General features: G+C 42.2%; 1 protein-coding gene across 1 annotated transcript; it reads left to right on the top strand.

The window, feature by feature from the left end:
* The first annotated feature begins 5,403 nt into the window (after window positions 1–5,403).
* On the top strand, window positions 5,404–12,504 carry LOC140290213 (gap junction gamma-1 protein-like). The gene is made up of 5 exons (XM_072379335.1): window positions 5,404–5,593; window positions 9,286–9,557; window positions 9,640–9,868; window positions 9,951–10,640; window positions 11,068–12,504. Exons 2-5 carry the CDS (start codon window positions 9,318–9,320, stop codon window positions 11,079–11,081), a joined length of 1,173 nt encoding a protein of 390 aa, XP_072235436.1. The 5' UTR covers window positions 5,404–5,593; window positions 9,286–9,317; the 3' UTR covers window positions 11,082–12,504.
* The last annotated feature ends 206 nt before the right edge of the window (window positions 12,505–12,710 follow it).

Genomic DNA, 12,710 nt, shown 5'->3' with positions numbered 1-12,710 from the left:
CTTTTGCCATCGTCGCACTTAAGACGAGATCAGGGGGGAAAAGCTCTAAATTCTCTAGATGCTTTTGTCGAGAGGATACCTCAAAAGTTTCGTCTCCAGTTTTTTTTTTTGTTTATTTGTTTGTTTGTTTTTTACGATGTGTTAGAAATTCGTGTCACTTGTCGAATAGCAGTAGCCTTTTTTTTTTTTTTTTTTTTTTTTCTTTAAACCTGGAGAAAAAAGGTTTGCTAATTTGTGTGGTGGATACGTTTCTCTTTCGTTCTTTTTTTTTTTTTTTTTTTTTTTTTTCCCCGTTTCCAGAGCGAATCAGGCCACGATCATCAGTGCCCGCGGGACACTTGACTATCTGGACTAGCCTCTATTAAGTTAATAAACCAGTTTTAAAACTAATGAAGTCTAAAGACCTGTTACAGCTGTGTGAATTATACATGTTGCCACTGTGATGTGGTACAGCACATATCACAATGTACAGAAGCGGTAAAAGACCATAATGAGTACTAGTACAAGCTAATTTATGTGTTTGTTCCTCTTTTTTTTTCATACTGGATTGATGCAAAATGCTGTTTATTTTTATATAAATGTATCATGTGTATACTTGAATCTAAAAGTCCCGTGTGTTGTCGTTTATTTTATTAAAGGCTCAGCTTTTGCTTAGCGACAGAGTTGCACGCCCTTGAACGACTTCTTTCATTCCTTGCTTGCAAATGCATTTGAGCAGTTTCGGACGAAATACGTCTGGTCCTGTTGGGAATTACGGGCGCATCTAATTTACTGTTCAAGCCTGTCTGCCTTCACGATGCAGACCTTGGAAAAAAAAATGCACTGCGGCGAGGAACTGAGCCAAGGTTGACAAAGTTGAGCCTTTTGAACAGTCGGGAGTCCAAAGGCATCACCTCAGACCCCAGCTTAATCATCAGATTATAACATATTATAACAGTCTTGTTTTCTTCATCTGCGTGTGCGATCATGTTCTCTCCACAGTTTGTGTAAATTCTAAGAATCTGAGTCAAGGAAACATATGAGATGAAACTTGCCCACTCTTTGTCATCGCTGGGAGGAGTTACTTGCATCTGACAGGTGATTTTATGCAAGCATCTCATGAGAGGTTGATGCTGCAGTTGCCGGTGCCTCCTCTTTGAAGACGGAACAGTGCAAACTTTCTCTCTGCAAGTCCAAACTGATTCAGATTCAACTTTATTCTCATTGTGCAGAGTATAGCTACAGAGCCAATGAAAGGCAATATACAGAATTATTTACATAAAGTGCAGTGGAAATCTTATAAGAGACAAATATCTATTGTAAATAGATGTACATTGTTAAGAGAGTGCATATATATATGAGGTATGCACATACAGTGAGTGTAGAATGCAGATAACATACACTAAGCTGCATGTAGACAGTATTGTAGTGTGAATAATATATAGATAGGCGTAAGGCCTGAGTGAGACACATAAGCAGTGCAGAAGGTGTAAGGATGCAGTAAATGGCGGTAATGATGGTAGCAGTATGTCTCAAAACGGAGTCCCAACTGTTTTGGGAGTTGCATATGAAATCAATAGCGTTGCTTCCCTTGCTTGTTTAAAGTAAAGCCTTTTTTTTTTTTCTTAAAGAACATTGGAAAAAGTCTCAGGGGAAGCTTTTTGCCCCTTTTTGACTTCTTTTTAAGTCACTCGAACACTAAACTGCAAAAACCCAACCCCTCAAAAAATAGAAAAAAAAAAAGAGTCCAGCCTCAGCTGTGTGAAAGGTATGTTAACCAGTTTCACCGTGTAAATATTTCCTAGGCCACTGGTGCTTGAACATATGCTGTGCACATGCTGCTCCGAAGACCTGGATCACCTTCAATTGTAGCCACGTGGCCGGGCGCCGCCACCACCCCCCACTCTTTCCCCCCAAAGCAGTGAGCAGCAGCGGGTTTACGCACAAATGACTGGTGACTACTCATCCGCGTCCTCAAGCAGCTCGGTTTGAATGTTTCCCCCCATGAGTCTGATACACGCAATTAACAACAGCACTTTTTTTTTTTTGCGCTTGACTTTACGCGTTGTCTCTGGAAAAAAAGAAGGTGAAAGGTGATCCACGGGTGCTGAGCGTCACCCTCGGAGCAGCTCCGGCTATTGTCACGCGGAGATGTGCTCCAGCATAGACTCGCTTGTTGCCACAGACGTTTGAGCCCCAGTTTTGACTCGCATCAGCTCTTCCACCGTGCACAAAGTCGAAATAACCGTGGAAATGGAAGGATATTTGTAGGAGAGAAAAAACAGTGCAACTTTGCATAAGTTACAGTTGTTTGATTGCACAACTGTGCAAAGTTGCCTCTTCTGTAATGGTGGTGGGTTGGAGGTGGAGGTAGAGGAGGGGGGGGGGCGGTTAAATCATCTAAATGTGTTACTTTTCTAACCACAAAAAAAAAAAAAGCTCACATAGAAGCAAAAAAATGGAGGCACATAAAACTGAGTTAATGGCGAAGCATACTGTACATCATTACTTCTATTTTATAGCTCTGATATGACATCTGGCACCGTTTTCCTCACTTGCACATGCCCGTATTAAGCCGTGAGTTTAACATTCTTACCATCTTTCTCCATGCGGTCAGTGTCTCTCTTTTTTTTTTTTTATTACAGCTCTTGATGATCTAACAAACAAAAAAAAAAAAGTGTTTCTGAGTCTCCGGAATAAGCGAGGAAACACTGAATCCTTTTTGTTTTTTTGGCTGATACCGTGGTGAAATTAATTATCCCAGAAAACACTCAGCCTTGAACAATCCCGTGAGTCATAATGACTGCGTGCTACGAATTTATGTTTTGGGAGGAAACGAGCGATCGAGCCTGACACTAAAACATTACCACAACACGTGTGCTTGGAACAAGGAGAGGCGGTGGCCCACGCGGGTGGCCGGAAATCAAAAGTGCTTTATATCAGAAAGTCCTGCCTCTAATCAAGCAGTTAATATTCTCTCCACAGGGGTGTAGGAAGGAATTTTAAGCCCTAGAAGAGACTTGGCCCACCCTGTCGTGATCCTAGTACCATTTTGTGCTCATATGACCTCAGATTGCCTCAGATCACCATTTATCCTGAGACAGTGTTTATTTTGTGGTCTTTAACATGGTTTCCAATTGCGCAGGTGAATGAGTTCATGGCTCGCACGGGCCATATCAGAGAACCGGAGGAGAGCACGGAGGTTAGATAGTATGAGTGGAAACTGGGATGCAGCCATGGCCGCTTGGCCCTGTGCAGACATCTGGCCTGTTTGACTTCCCACCGCCTCCTCCAAACATTTCAGGTTCTCTGGTAAGTCAGGAGCACTACAGCTGCTGTGTGCATGACAAGAAATCTGTTGTTTTGCTGAAAGCCAGAGTCAACCAGATTCTTGGACGGTGGGCCTCCTCATGTAAAAGCTACAGTCACGCAGTCCTCTGTCAGACCGGTGTGCTGCCAAACTGTGGTCCTGGGTATAACGTCAAGTCCTCGGCAGAAACAGCAATGATTCGATTACAGTGTTGTTGTTCTCGGGACGACATTTTTATATGAAGAAACAAGGCAATTCAGATTCTAACAAAACAAATGGAATACGTTTAGACTTTTTACCGGATTAGGAAATTGGGAGATGTTAACTTTCAAATTGGAATGCAGGCTTCTCTCAGAAAAAGGACGGCCTGGTGAAGGATGCTATCAGCATTGCATCATGGGATGAATTAGGTTAGCGGTTTTGGAACTTTACCCTGGATGTCCTAGCCTCCACTGCACTGATTTTTTATTTTATTTTTACCATCGGTTTTCCTAATGGTGTCACGCAAGTACCCTAAAGCTGTCCAGAAAAATAACGTTTTAAAGATACTGGAATACCCAAGTGGACATGTGCATGATAAGTAAACTCAAATGAAATGGACCAATAGAGAGCATAATGTTCAGTTTTTGATTAAACTCTTTGGGCAATGTGTCCAATGTGGTTTTTTTTAATATTTTCTTTTTTTCGCAAGCCATTAATGTTGCACTGCAAACCAAATATCACACACAGCTCTTACTGTGTATAATGCACTGAACAGCATAATAGTCTCCACAGTTTCTATAAAGCTGAATCATAAATCCAAAAGTGAACATTACAACCTTCATAAAAGCCTGATTTATTGCAGGAATGTTGCAGCTTGCGGCCCAAACTATTATGGCAATTAACTGTATGTATTTTGAGATATTTTTATGACAAAGAGTAGGAACAGTCTCTTTCGTCTGACTATTGTTTCCAGGGCGGATTACTGAATGGGTTTAGACAGCCCAGGGGTCAAACAGCTAGGGGCCTAGTGAGCTTGCACAATGGCAAAATGATTTGAAACAATAGCGAAAGAAGTGACAAATCAAACTCAAAGTTAGTAATTAAAAACAAATACATAAAAAGACTATAAAGAGAGAAAAGGAACCACAGCAAAAAGGGACTAAATTATAACAACCATAGCCAAAAGAAAAAAAAAAAACCCTGAAGACATAAAAAGAAACACAATAACAGAAACAAGCAACATGATGGCGAACAGATGTAAACTACTGACAAAAAGCAATCACAGAGACACGAAACAACTCAAGATATGCAGAGCAATGATTAAATAAAATTTAAAAAAAGATTAAAAATGACGTACGGTTGCAAACATTATTCGGACAACGACCGCAATGACACAAAACATTAAATCCAAATGGCATCAAAGACACACGAAGCAACAGTGGAACGACCAGAAAGCCTTAAAATGACGATAAAGAGGCATGAAATGTAAGCAAATTAACACCAAATCTCAACAAAGTGACACCAAGAAGGTGTTTCATCAAAACTACAGCCCCAGCTACTTTATGATATGTAAAGTGGCTGCAAAGACACACAATCCTGCCATTTTAAGGACACGATCCTCTTCTGTAAGGGTAGTGGAGCTCTACTCCTCTGTGCCCAGGGGCCAATTGTCTCATAAACAATCCATGTTCCAAAAAAAACAAAACATGTAAACTATTATCGTTTCCAATCAAACGACTTGCAAGTGTACTCACAAGACATTTAGAAAGAAACTATACAAGTCATGCTTCATTTTGACAACCAAATACCATGATTGTGTATCAAAGTTAAATAGGTCCAGTATATTTTTTCTAATACTTGCAGGTAAATGCGCATTTATTCTTCTTCGTGGCGTTTGTACTACCCGTAAAAACGGGTTCTTCTGTGACACTTGCACAGCGTTATTATATTCTGGAACATATCATGGGATTCTCGTGGTCTTTTGTCGTGAGGGTAGGACGGTAGTCGGCGTCGTGGATCTCAGGTTTCATACTTGGGGCCTCCTCTCCTTGAATGGGGCCGAGTTACGTGGAGGAGGTACGGCTGGTGGGGGGAGTAGGAGGACGAGGAGGGGAGGGGAGCAGGAGCCCTACAGGAATCAAAGTTCTCTCTTTTGTCCTCTTGTTCAGGACCCCGACACATGGGGTCAACACAGGCTGCTGAATGGGTTCATACTGACAGCCGCCGCGGACGCGATCGCCTAGGAGAGGGCGCGCTAATTAGAAAAACCTGGTGAAGCAATTGAGCGCAAATAGACAAGCCGCGCGGATTGGAGCGCCGACGGTGAGTAGGCTATTTGGCACAAGTTGGTTCAGGCTGTTTAGTTTAGTCTGGTCTTCTCTCTGCGTCTTAATTAAAAGTCTTTCAAGCGCTCAAACACCACCACCACCACCCCCTCTCTCCTAAAAAGAGTTGCGTTTACGAGCAGTCTCCAGGGTGTATAACGCCGTGTGGGTTCGCTTCACGACTCTTTGGAGCTGCGCGTGCCGGAAAGCGGTGAGTCGTCCGAGTTTCGTCAGTTTCAAGCCCAAAGGGAATAATGTAATACAGCAATGTATTTATTATTATATTCTTATTGATTAAAAGCGCACTTTCTTAGCGCAATGCGGGAAGTTAGGAAGTCGCGCAGTTTAATGAAAGTCCTTAAAAGTTCCTTTTTTAATGGCACAAGAATCCACTTCAGTGGCTGAACGAGCTCACACCCCCACCAAGACTAAACGCGTTTTTTCCTCCTCTTCTTCTTTCCGCGATTATTTTACTGCGTAATCTCGCTGCCAGTGGTGGCTCGCACTTTTTTTTCCTGAAAAGGATGGCTTCATCTTCCAAGTCATCGGATTTTTTTATTTTTTTGTCTCCCCACTGAAGCTTGGCAGCGCTTTGTTTTCCTCCAGGAATGCCACAATTTCCAAAACATTTCAGTCTGACTCAGCAAAGCGTGTTCATAGCCTTCAACGGCCCTGCAGTGGATCTTTTTAAACTTCCTTTCAGCTGTTTTTTTTTGTTTTCTCTTTCTGATGGATTATTTAAAGCGCAAGAAGTCTTGAGGATACAGTCCTCTTTAGAAGTCTAACCTCATAACTGACAGCACGGGGCAGTTATGATGGACGTTTGCAGATTCTTGTCTCGCTGCTCAGACAACGCAGGGATTTCAAGTACCCTCTGTCTGCTCCATGAACCCTAAAATCCGAGCTTTCTGGTTTTGGTTAGGCAGGAATGTTAACTCTCCTTCAGCTTTGTCCAGCTCCTTTTCCCCAACCCCACCCCCCCTACACCCCCCCTTCATCCTCTTCTTGAGCTGAGTGACTCCCGAAGCAGAAAAGCCATTAAATCGGAGCTGAGTTTAGCCCACACTAGCAAATAAGAAGGCATGTAGAGGTTGTCTATGGTCTGCCAGGAGAGTGGAGAAGTGTTTGCATTTACTTGAATCAGGTACAAGCTTGTCTTCTTGTCTTAGTCACATACATTGTTGGGCGATGAGCTGTTTGTCTTTCCTCCCTGCTGCTTCCATCTATAGATCTCCTGTTAACAAGGAGTTTTGTGTGTGTGTGAAGAGATAAACCTATAAGACTTAACCTCCCTCTTCAGTCCTCCTTCAAGCAGGAGCTCTTTCATGTGCAAGAGAGGGGAAAACTGCCCCAGAAGGCTACCGTCTGAGCAACCATCTTCCACACTTCAAGAGCAGTGCATCATCTAATGAAGTGTGCTGACAATCTGGTCATTTGAATGACTTTGCTGTGTGGAATCCACGCGTCTGTCAAGTCGGGCAAAGTTGTCAACAGTTGGCTCCTTGTTTGAGGCTCCCCACGTTCTTAATTGTACTGCTATTAGATGTTATTAGTGGTTCGTGCTTTTGGATTAGTCATTGGTTCACTTTCGTCAACAGATGCCTCTTCTTTCTCTTTATTCACCACAGTGGGTCGTGTCCTCTAGAGTCTCGGATGAAAAGGGCTGACTATCGGATCCCAAAGGGGGAGGAAAAAAAAAAGCGGTGGCGCTTCAGACTGAAGTTTAAAGGGACAGTCTCTCAGTTGCTGTCAGACGGGGCTTATGAGTTTTCATACAAGGTTATTAGCTGTGAGGAAACCCTTCCCAGACGGCTTAAACAGGCCAATTAAGACTAAGTGCTTTGCCCATTTATGGGGCATCATTGTACGAATTTAGTCTGGTGTGCATGTATATATATTGCCATGAATCTGGCGTAACACTGAGCAGCGCAACACCTACACGTGTGGGTGTTATAATTGTATGTTGGGGTAAAACAGATGTCAGCTGTACTTGTTTCTGTCTGACTTTTCCTTCAGGGTCATAAAGCGTTCTGTTTTGTCAAACATTTCAGACATTCCCACAAGCAAGAACCAGCATTTACCAGACGCAGGGGGTTGTCTTTTTTGTTTGTTCTTTTCCTTTAAGTTAATGAGACGTTAACCCCCATCGTAGGTGAATCCTACAATTTGTCAGATTTTTGCCGCGGTGGCAAACTTTTAAATGCGTTTCAAGGTCCATAATTTCCAGTCTGGGTGCTTTTTGTTGCTTTGGTGTAGCCAAGTCTCACGAAGGCCTGATTTTTTTTTTTTTTTTTTGGGGGGGGGTTTGGTTTTCCAGTTGGCATATATCGCACATCGCATCTTAAATGGAATTTGAGGGAACAAATTTGACAAAGGGACGGATGATTAATCTTGCAAGTGAGGGCTAACGCCTGTCTCTGTAGCAATGAGTCATAAAATGTTGGTTGTTTTCTTTGCTACACCCTGTATTCTAAAAGTAGAGATGCTGAGTTGGAAGGTTCAGAGTCTTAAAGGTACAGCTTTTTTTTCCTAATCTGTGCTCGTGTCAATGTGACTCTATGGGTTTAAACTTGTTTCTGATGGGGAGGGTTAGGGTTGGTTAATTTGGAGGATATCAAAGTAGAAAGACCTTGAAGGTGTAGTTTTTAGTGCTCATTGTTTTGGGTTTTTTTGGCAAATGCTTATTATAAGGACTTGATGTAAAACAGTCGCAAGAACAAAAGGATTAATTCTGTTCCTGTGAATATTTATTGGAATAATTTCAGTCAGTGGGACGGAAAATTAATTCCACAATCTTTTCATTGCCTTGGTACCCTAAATCCTGCCGTCCACAGCAGGTCTTCTGGCAGCTAGCTCCAACTTGACAGCCGGCACTTTGAATTTTGATTAAACAGCTCACGCTTGGCATACCAGGGAGCTGTGAGAATGTGGGTTTACTTTTTTTTTTTTTTTTTTTTTTTTTTTTGCGCAGATGTGTAAACTGGTAGTTTGATGCTTTTGAGACTTTATTAGCCCAATTAGGAGTATTTGGGTAAAGAGGAGGCTTATAAATTTCACTGACTAAAAGTCAGGAACTAATGTGCATTTTAATTATATGCAGACACCCCCCCCCCCCCAATTAATCATGTGGTCTATTAAATGTTAGAAACTAAGGGGAAAAACATTCATTAGTTTCTCCTTAACATAAGATCTCTAAATGGTCTTTTCACCAACTAGACTAATAAAAAGCTTTTTTTTTTTTAAAACATTCAGTTTGCCATTAAAAGGCCACAAACAGCCTTTTTTTCCATTTTAAATTGTTTCATGATTTAACTCATTCAGAGCTAAAGTTTGTTTCTTTCATGCAATGCCTGAAAAGTGCCTCTTAAAACTTTTTTTTTTGTTTGTTTTTGACAGCTTAAAACTGTCAAAACATTTATTTTTTTATATATATATATATATATCAGCCCCTCAAGAAATAAGATGAGGATTTTAAACAAAACTTTATAAAACTCTTACCAGAACACATCTGTTTATCCACCACGTGTGTCTGATTTAATATCAAACTGCGAATTCACTCCTTTGGTGTTTTCTGACCCTGAAGGACAAAATATGATACTAAAGCCTGTTCTGAATTTGTTGTTCCCTGACTGAAAAACAAAGCCAGGCTCTCTGTATTTGATTACCCATTGCCTTGTTTTTTGTCTTCAGACCAGATTTAGCGCTCCAGCCACCTCAGCACCATGAGTTGGAGCTTCTTAACCCGTCTGTTGGACGAAATCTCCAACCACTCGACCTTTGTGGGCAAGATCTGGCTGACGGTGCTCATCATCTTCCGCATTGTGCTGACGGCCGTTGGTGGCGAAACCATCTACTACGATGAGCAGAGTAAATTTGTGTGCAACACCCAGCAGCCTGGGTGTGAGAACGTGTGCTACGATGCGTTTGCGCCGCTCTCGCATGTCAGGTTCTGGATCTTTCAGGTGAGCCACAAGCGTCATCCAATTAAACGCACCGTTGATCAATTTTCTCTCGGGATACGATCTTTATGAATGTTTCACCCAGGTGATCATGATCACGACGCCCACCATTATGTATCTGGGCTTTGCCATGCACAAGATCGCCCGGTTTGACGACAACGAGTACCAGCCTGTTCGGAACAACAAGAAGAAGAGGATGCCAATTGTCAACCGCGGGGCAGTGCGAGACTATGAAGAGGCCGAGGACAATGGAGAGGAAGACCCAATGATTGCTGAAGAGATCGAACCAGACAAGGCCGATAAAGATGAAAAACGTAGGCTGCAATAAATATGTATAGCACATTTTTAATGTTCAGTGTACAAGACTGATTAACACTGTGTATATATATTTTCAAGGTACTGTGAAAAAGCATGACGGTCGGCGGAGGATCCTGCGTGACGGCCTGATGAAGGTCTACGTGTGCCAGCTGCTGTGGCGTTCTGCCTTTGAGATTGCCTTCCTTTTCGGCCAGTATGTCCTCTACCAGTTTGAGGTGACGCCCTTGTATGTCTGCACTCGGTTGCCCTGCCCGCACACGGTGGACTGCTTCGTGTCCCGCCCCACGGAGAAAACCATCTTCCTGCTGGTGATGTACGTTGTGTCTTTCCTCTGCCTCCTCCTCACCGTTCTGGAAATCATCCATTTGGGAATTGGCGGCATCCGTGACACCTTCCGTAGGAGGGCCACGCTCAACGTGCGTCCCCCCCGCCCGCCTACCTCGCGCTCCATGCCAACAGCTCCACCAGGATACCACGCCACCATGAAGAAGGAGAAACTGAAAGGACTGAAAGGAGAGCTGAGGGACTTGCCAATGGGTGACTCCGGACGAGAGAGTTTTGGGGATGAGGGCCCCTCGTCTAGGGAGCTGGAGCGGCTGAGGAGGCATCTCAAGCTTGCACAGCAGCACCTGGATCTTGCATACCAAGTGGATGAAGGAAGCCCTTCACGAAGCAGCAGCCCAGAGGTCAACACAGCTGCACAGACAGCTGCTGAGCAGAATCGCTTAAACTTCGCCCAGGAGAAGCAGGGAGAGACGAGTGAGAAAGGTAATGACCACATTGGCATGTGGTGCGTCTGATCTCCATTAGACTGGAACACAATTTTCAAGTGACTAATCGGTGAAACATTTATTTAAAGGCCATAAATTCAGTCAAACAGTTTATGCTTTTTGAGGGGTGTTTGTGTGGCAGTCGAGCATAAAGGGAATTTATTAGAGAATGGTAAATTGCTCATACAACTTGAGTTAAGACCTTGGAAGTAAGGTTGCTAAATCCAAAGACATGTAAACATTTGAGTGAAAGTGGACAACACGCCTGAAAATCCAACATTTTTGCCATTTAGGATGTGTCAATCTACTTAATCTGATTGTTGTTAGGTCTTGTTTTGAATGAGGGGAATGAATGCATTTTTTAAAGATGAGTCTTAAAAAACCAAAAACAACACGCATCCTGAGTAATCTGTCTCTTCTCCTAGGAATACATGCCTGAGCGTGCTTCCTTTCTCAGATGTCCGTCCTTTTTTTCCTTCCTACTGGCCTTAAACGCATGAGGGGAAGCACACGGGAATGCAGTCAGACCACTGAGGGAGAGACCAAAGAGTGGATGAGGGCTTCGCGCCTTTCAGTATTAGTGGTCAGTCCAAAAAAACAAATGCTGATGAAGCTGCGTTGTGACAAATGGGTTCATCTCGACAGCACGTCACATCCGGAGTTTCTGCTTGCCGACCTGCGTCCAAACTTTTGACGGAGCTTTCTCCACCCTGTTCTTTCGCCCACTGACTTTGCGGCCATGCCATCTGTAAGACCTTGTAGGGATTAATGTAAGCTTTAAACTCCTCGCTGAATTGGCATTTGTTTTTGTTTTTTTTTGTCCTCACAAAGGAGAGGCTTTCTTTTTATAAACTGTCACTGAATATTAATGTCTTGCTTTGTTGAGGCTTGTTTGTCCTGATTCTTAAACACAGCCTTGGGTTATGTCATTTTTTTTAAGTGTGCAATGGTGTGTGGAGGGGGGTGTTATTTTGCAGAAAAAGTGGCTTAACCTGTGCTGAGTGAGTCATGTTTAATTCAAACAGCTTTATTGGCAAGAGTTCATTCCTTTTTTTTTTTTCTTTTTTTTCCTTCAGAAATGTTTGAAAGATATTTGGAACCTTCATAGTTACTCTAATCGGCCAAAACGTATACCTGGACAATGCTTGAATTCCTAATTTAACAGAAATGTTTTGAGGATTTACCAAGAATAATTTCTGTATAATTCGATTCATTTAAAATGCGTCTTTTTTTTTTTTTTTAAAACACTTTGACCAAAGCGCAAGATTGACCTTTTGTCAGGAGGAAAGTGTTGCGTCACGCATTCTACTTTCTACATTGCATCTAACAGGATGTTTGTGGATGATGCTCTTCCTTACCGTAGTAATTATAATGCTAAACATGTCAGAAACTAAATGTTTTTTTGCATAGCAGTTAAACTATCTCCTGGGCCACTTTCAATGAAATTCCATCCATGTCTTTTTGATTTTTCTTCTGTAGTTAAACAGATTTTTTTTCCATCCACATTGCTGCTTTTTGTGTTGAAACATGTTTGCTCTAGTGCGTCCTGGAGAAAAGGAGGACTGTTGTCTGGATGAAAGCTCAGTGCTTCAGACGTGAGTTCATCCTTCCACTTTGCCATCAGTAGCTTTAACAGTATTTTTTTTTTTTTTTTTTTTAAACCACTCAGTGGCTGCAGAACTGCCAAAGCGCTGTCTGATGCTGTATTCTTGTATCATCTCACTTCCACTTTAGTAATTTACTGCAAGGTACGACATTCCATTTCAATGGTTTATACTTTTTGACGTTTCTATTTCAATTTTTGTAGCTTTGTAACTGTAGAGATTATTTTGTCTTAAGAGTAAAATATATTTGAAATAGTTTGGTTTTCTGTCTTGTTTTTTTTTTTACTTGTTAACTGACCATCTCACTTCTACCACTACAGTATTTATGAGAGGTAGTAATACTGGGCCAACAGCACCATCTAAGGGGCACATGGGGTAAAGCAAAATGAGGTGAACTAAGTAGGGACTCTATAAATACAGCTTGTAGCCAAATAATAGCCACAAAACTTTCAAATATGTACTTT

The sequence above is a fragment of the Leuresthes tenuis genome, unplaced genomic scaffold, assembly GCF_036924035.1.
Source record: "Leuresthes tenuis unplaced genomic scaffold, fLeuTen1.0.hap1 SCAF_1, whole genome shotgun sequence".
NCBI classification, from domain to species: domain Eukaryota; kingdom Metazoa; phylum Chordata; class Actinopteri; order Atheriniformes; family Atherinopsidae; genus Leuresthes; species Leuresthes tenuis.
The sequence above is the reverse complement of the archived record's forward strand: the minus strand, read 5'-3'. Positions and strand labels throughout refer to the sequence as shown.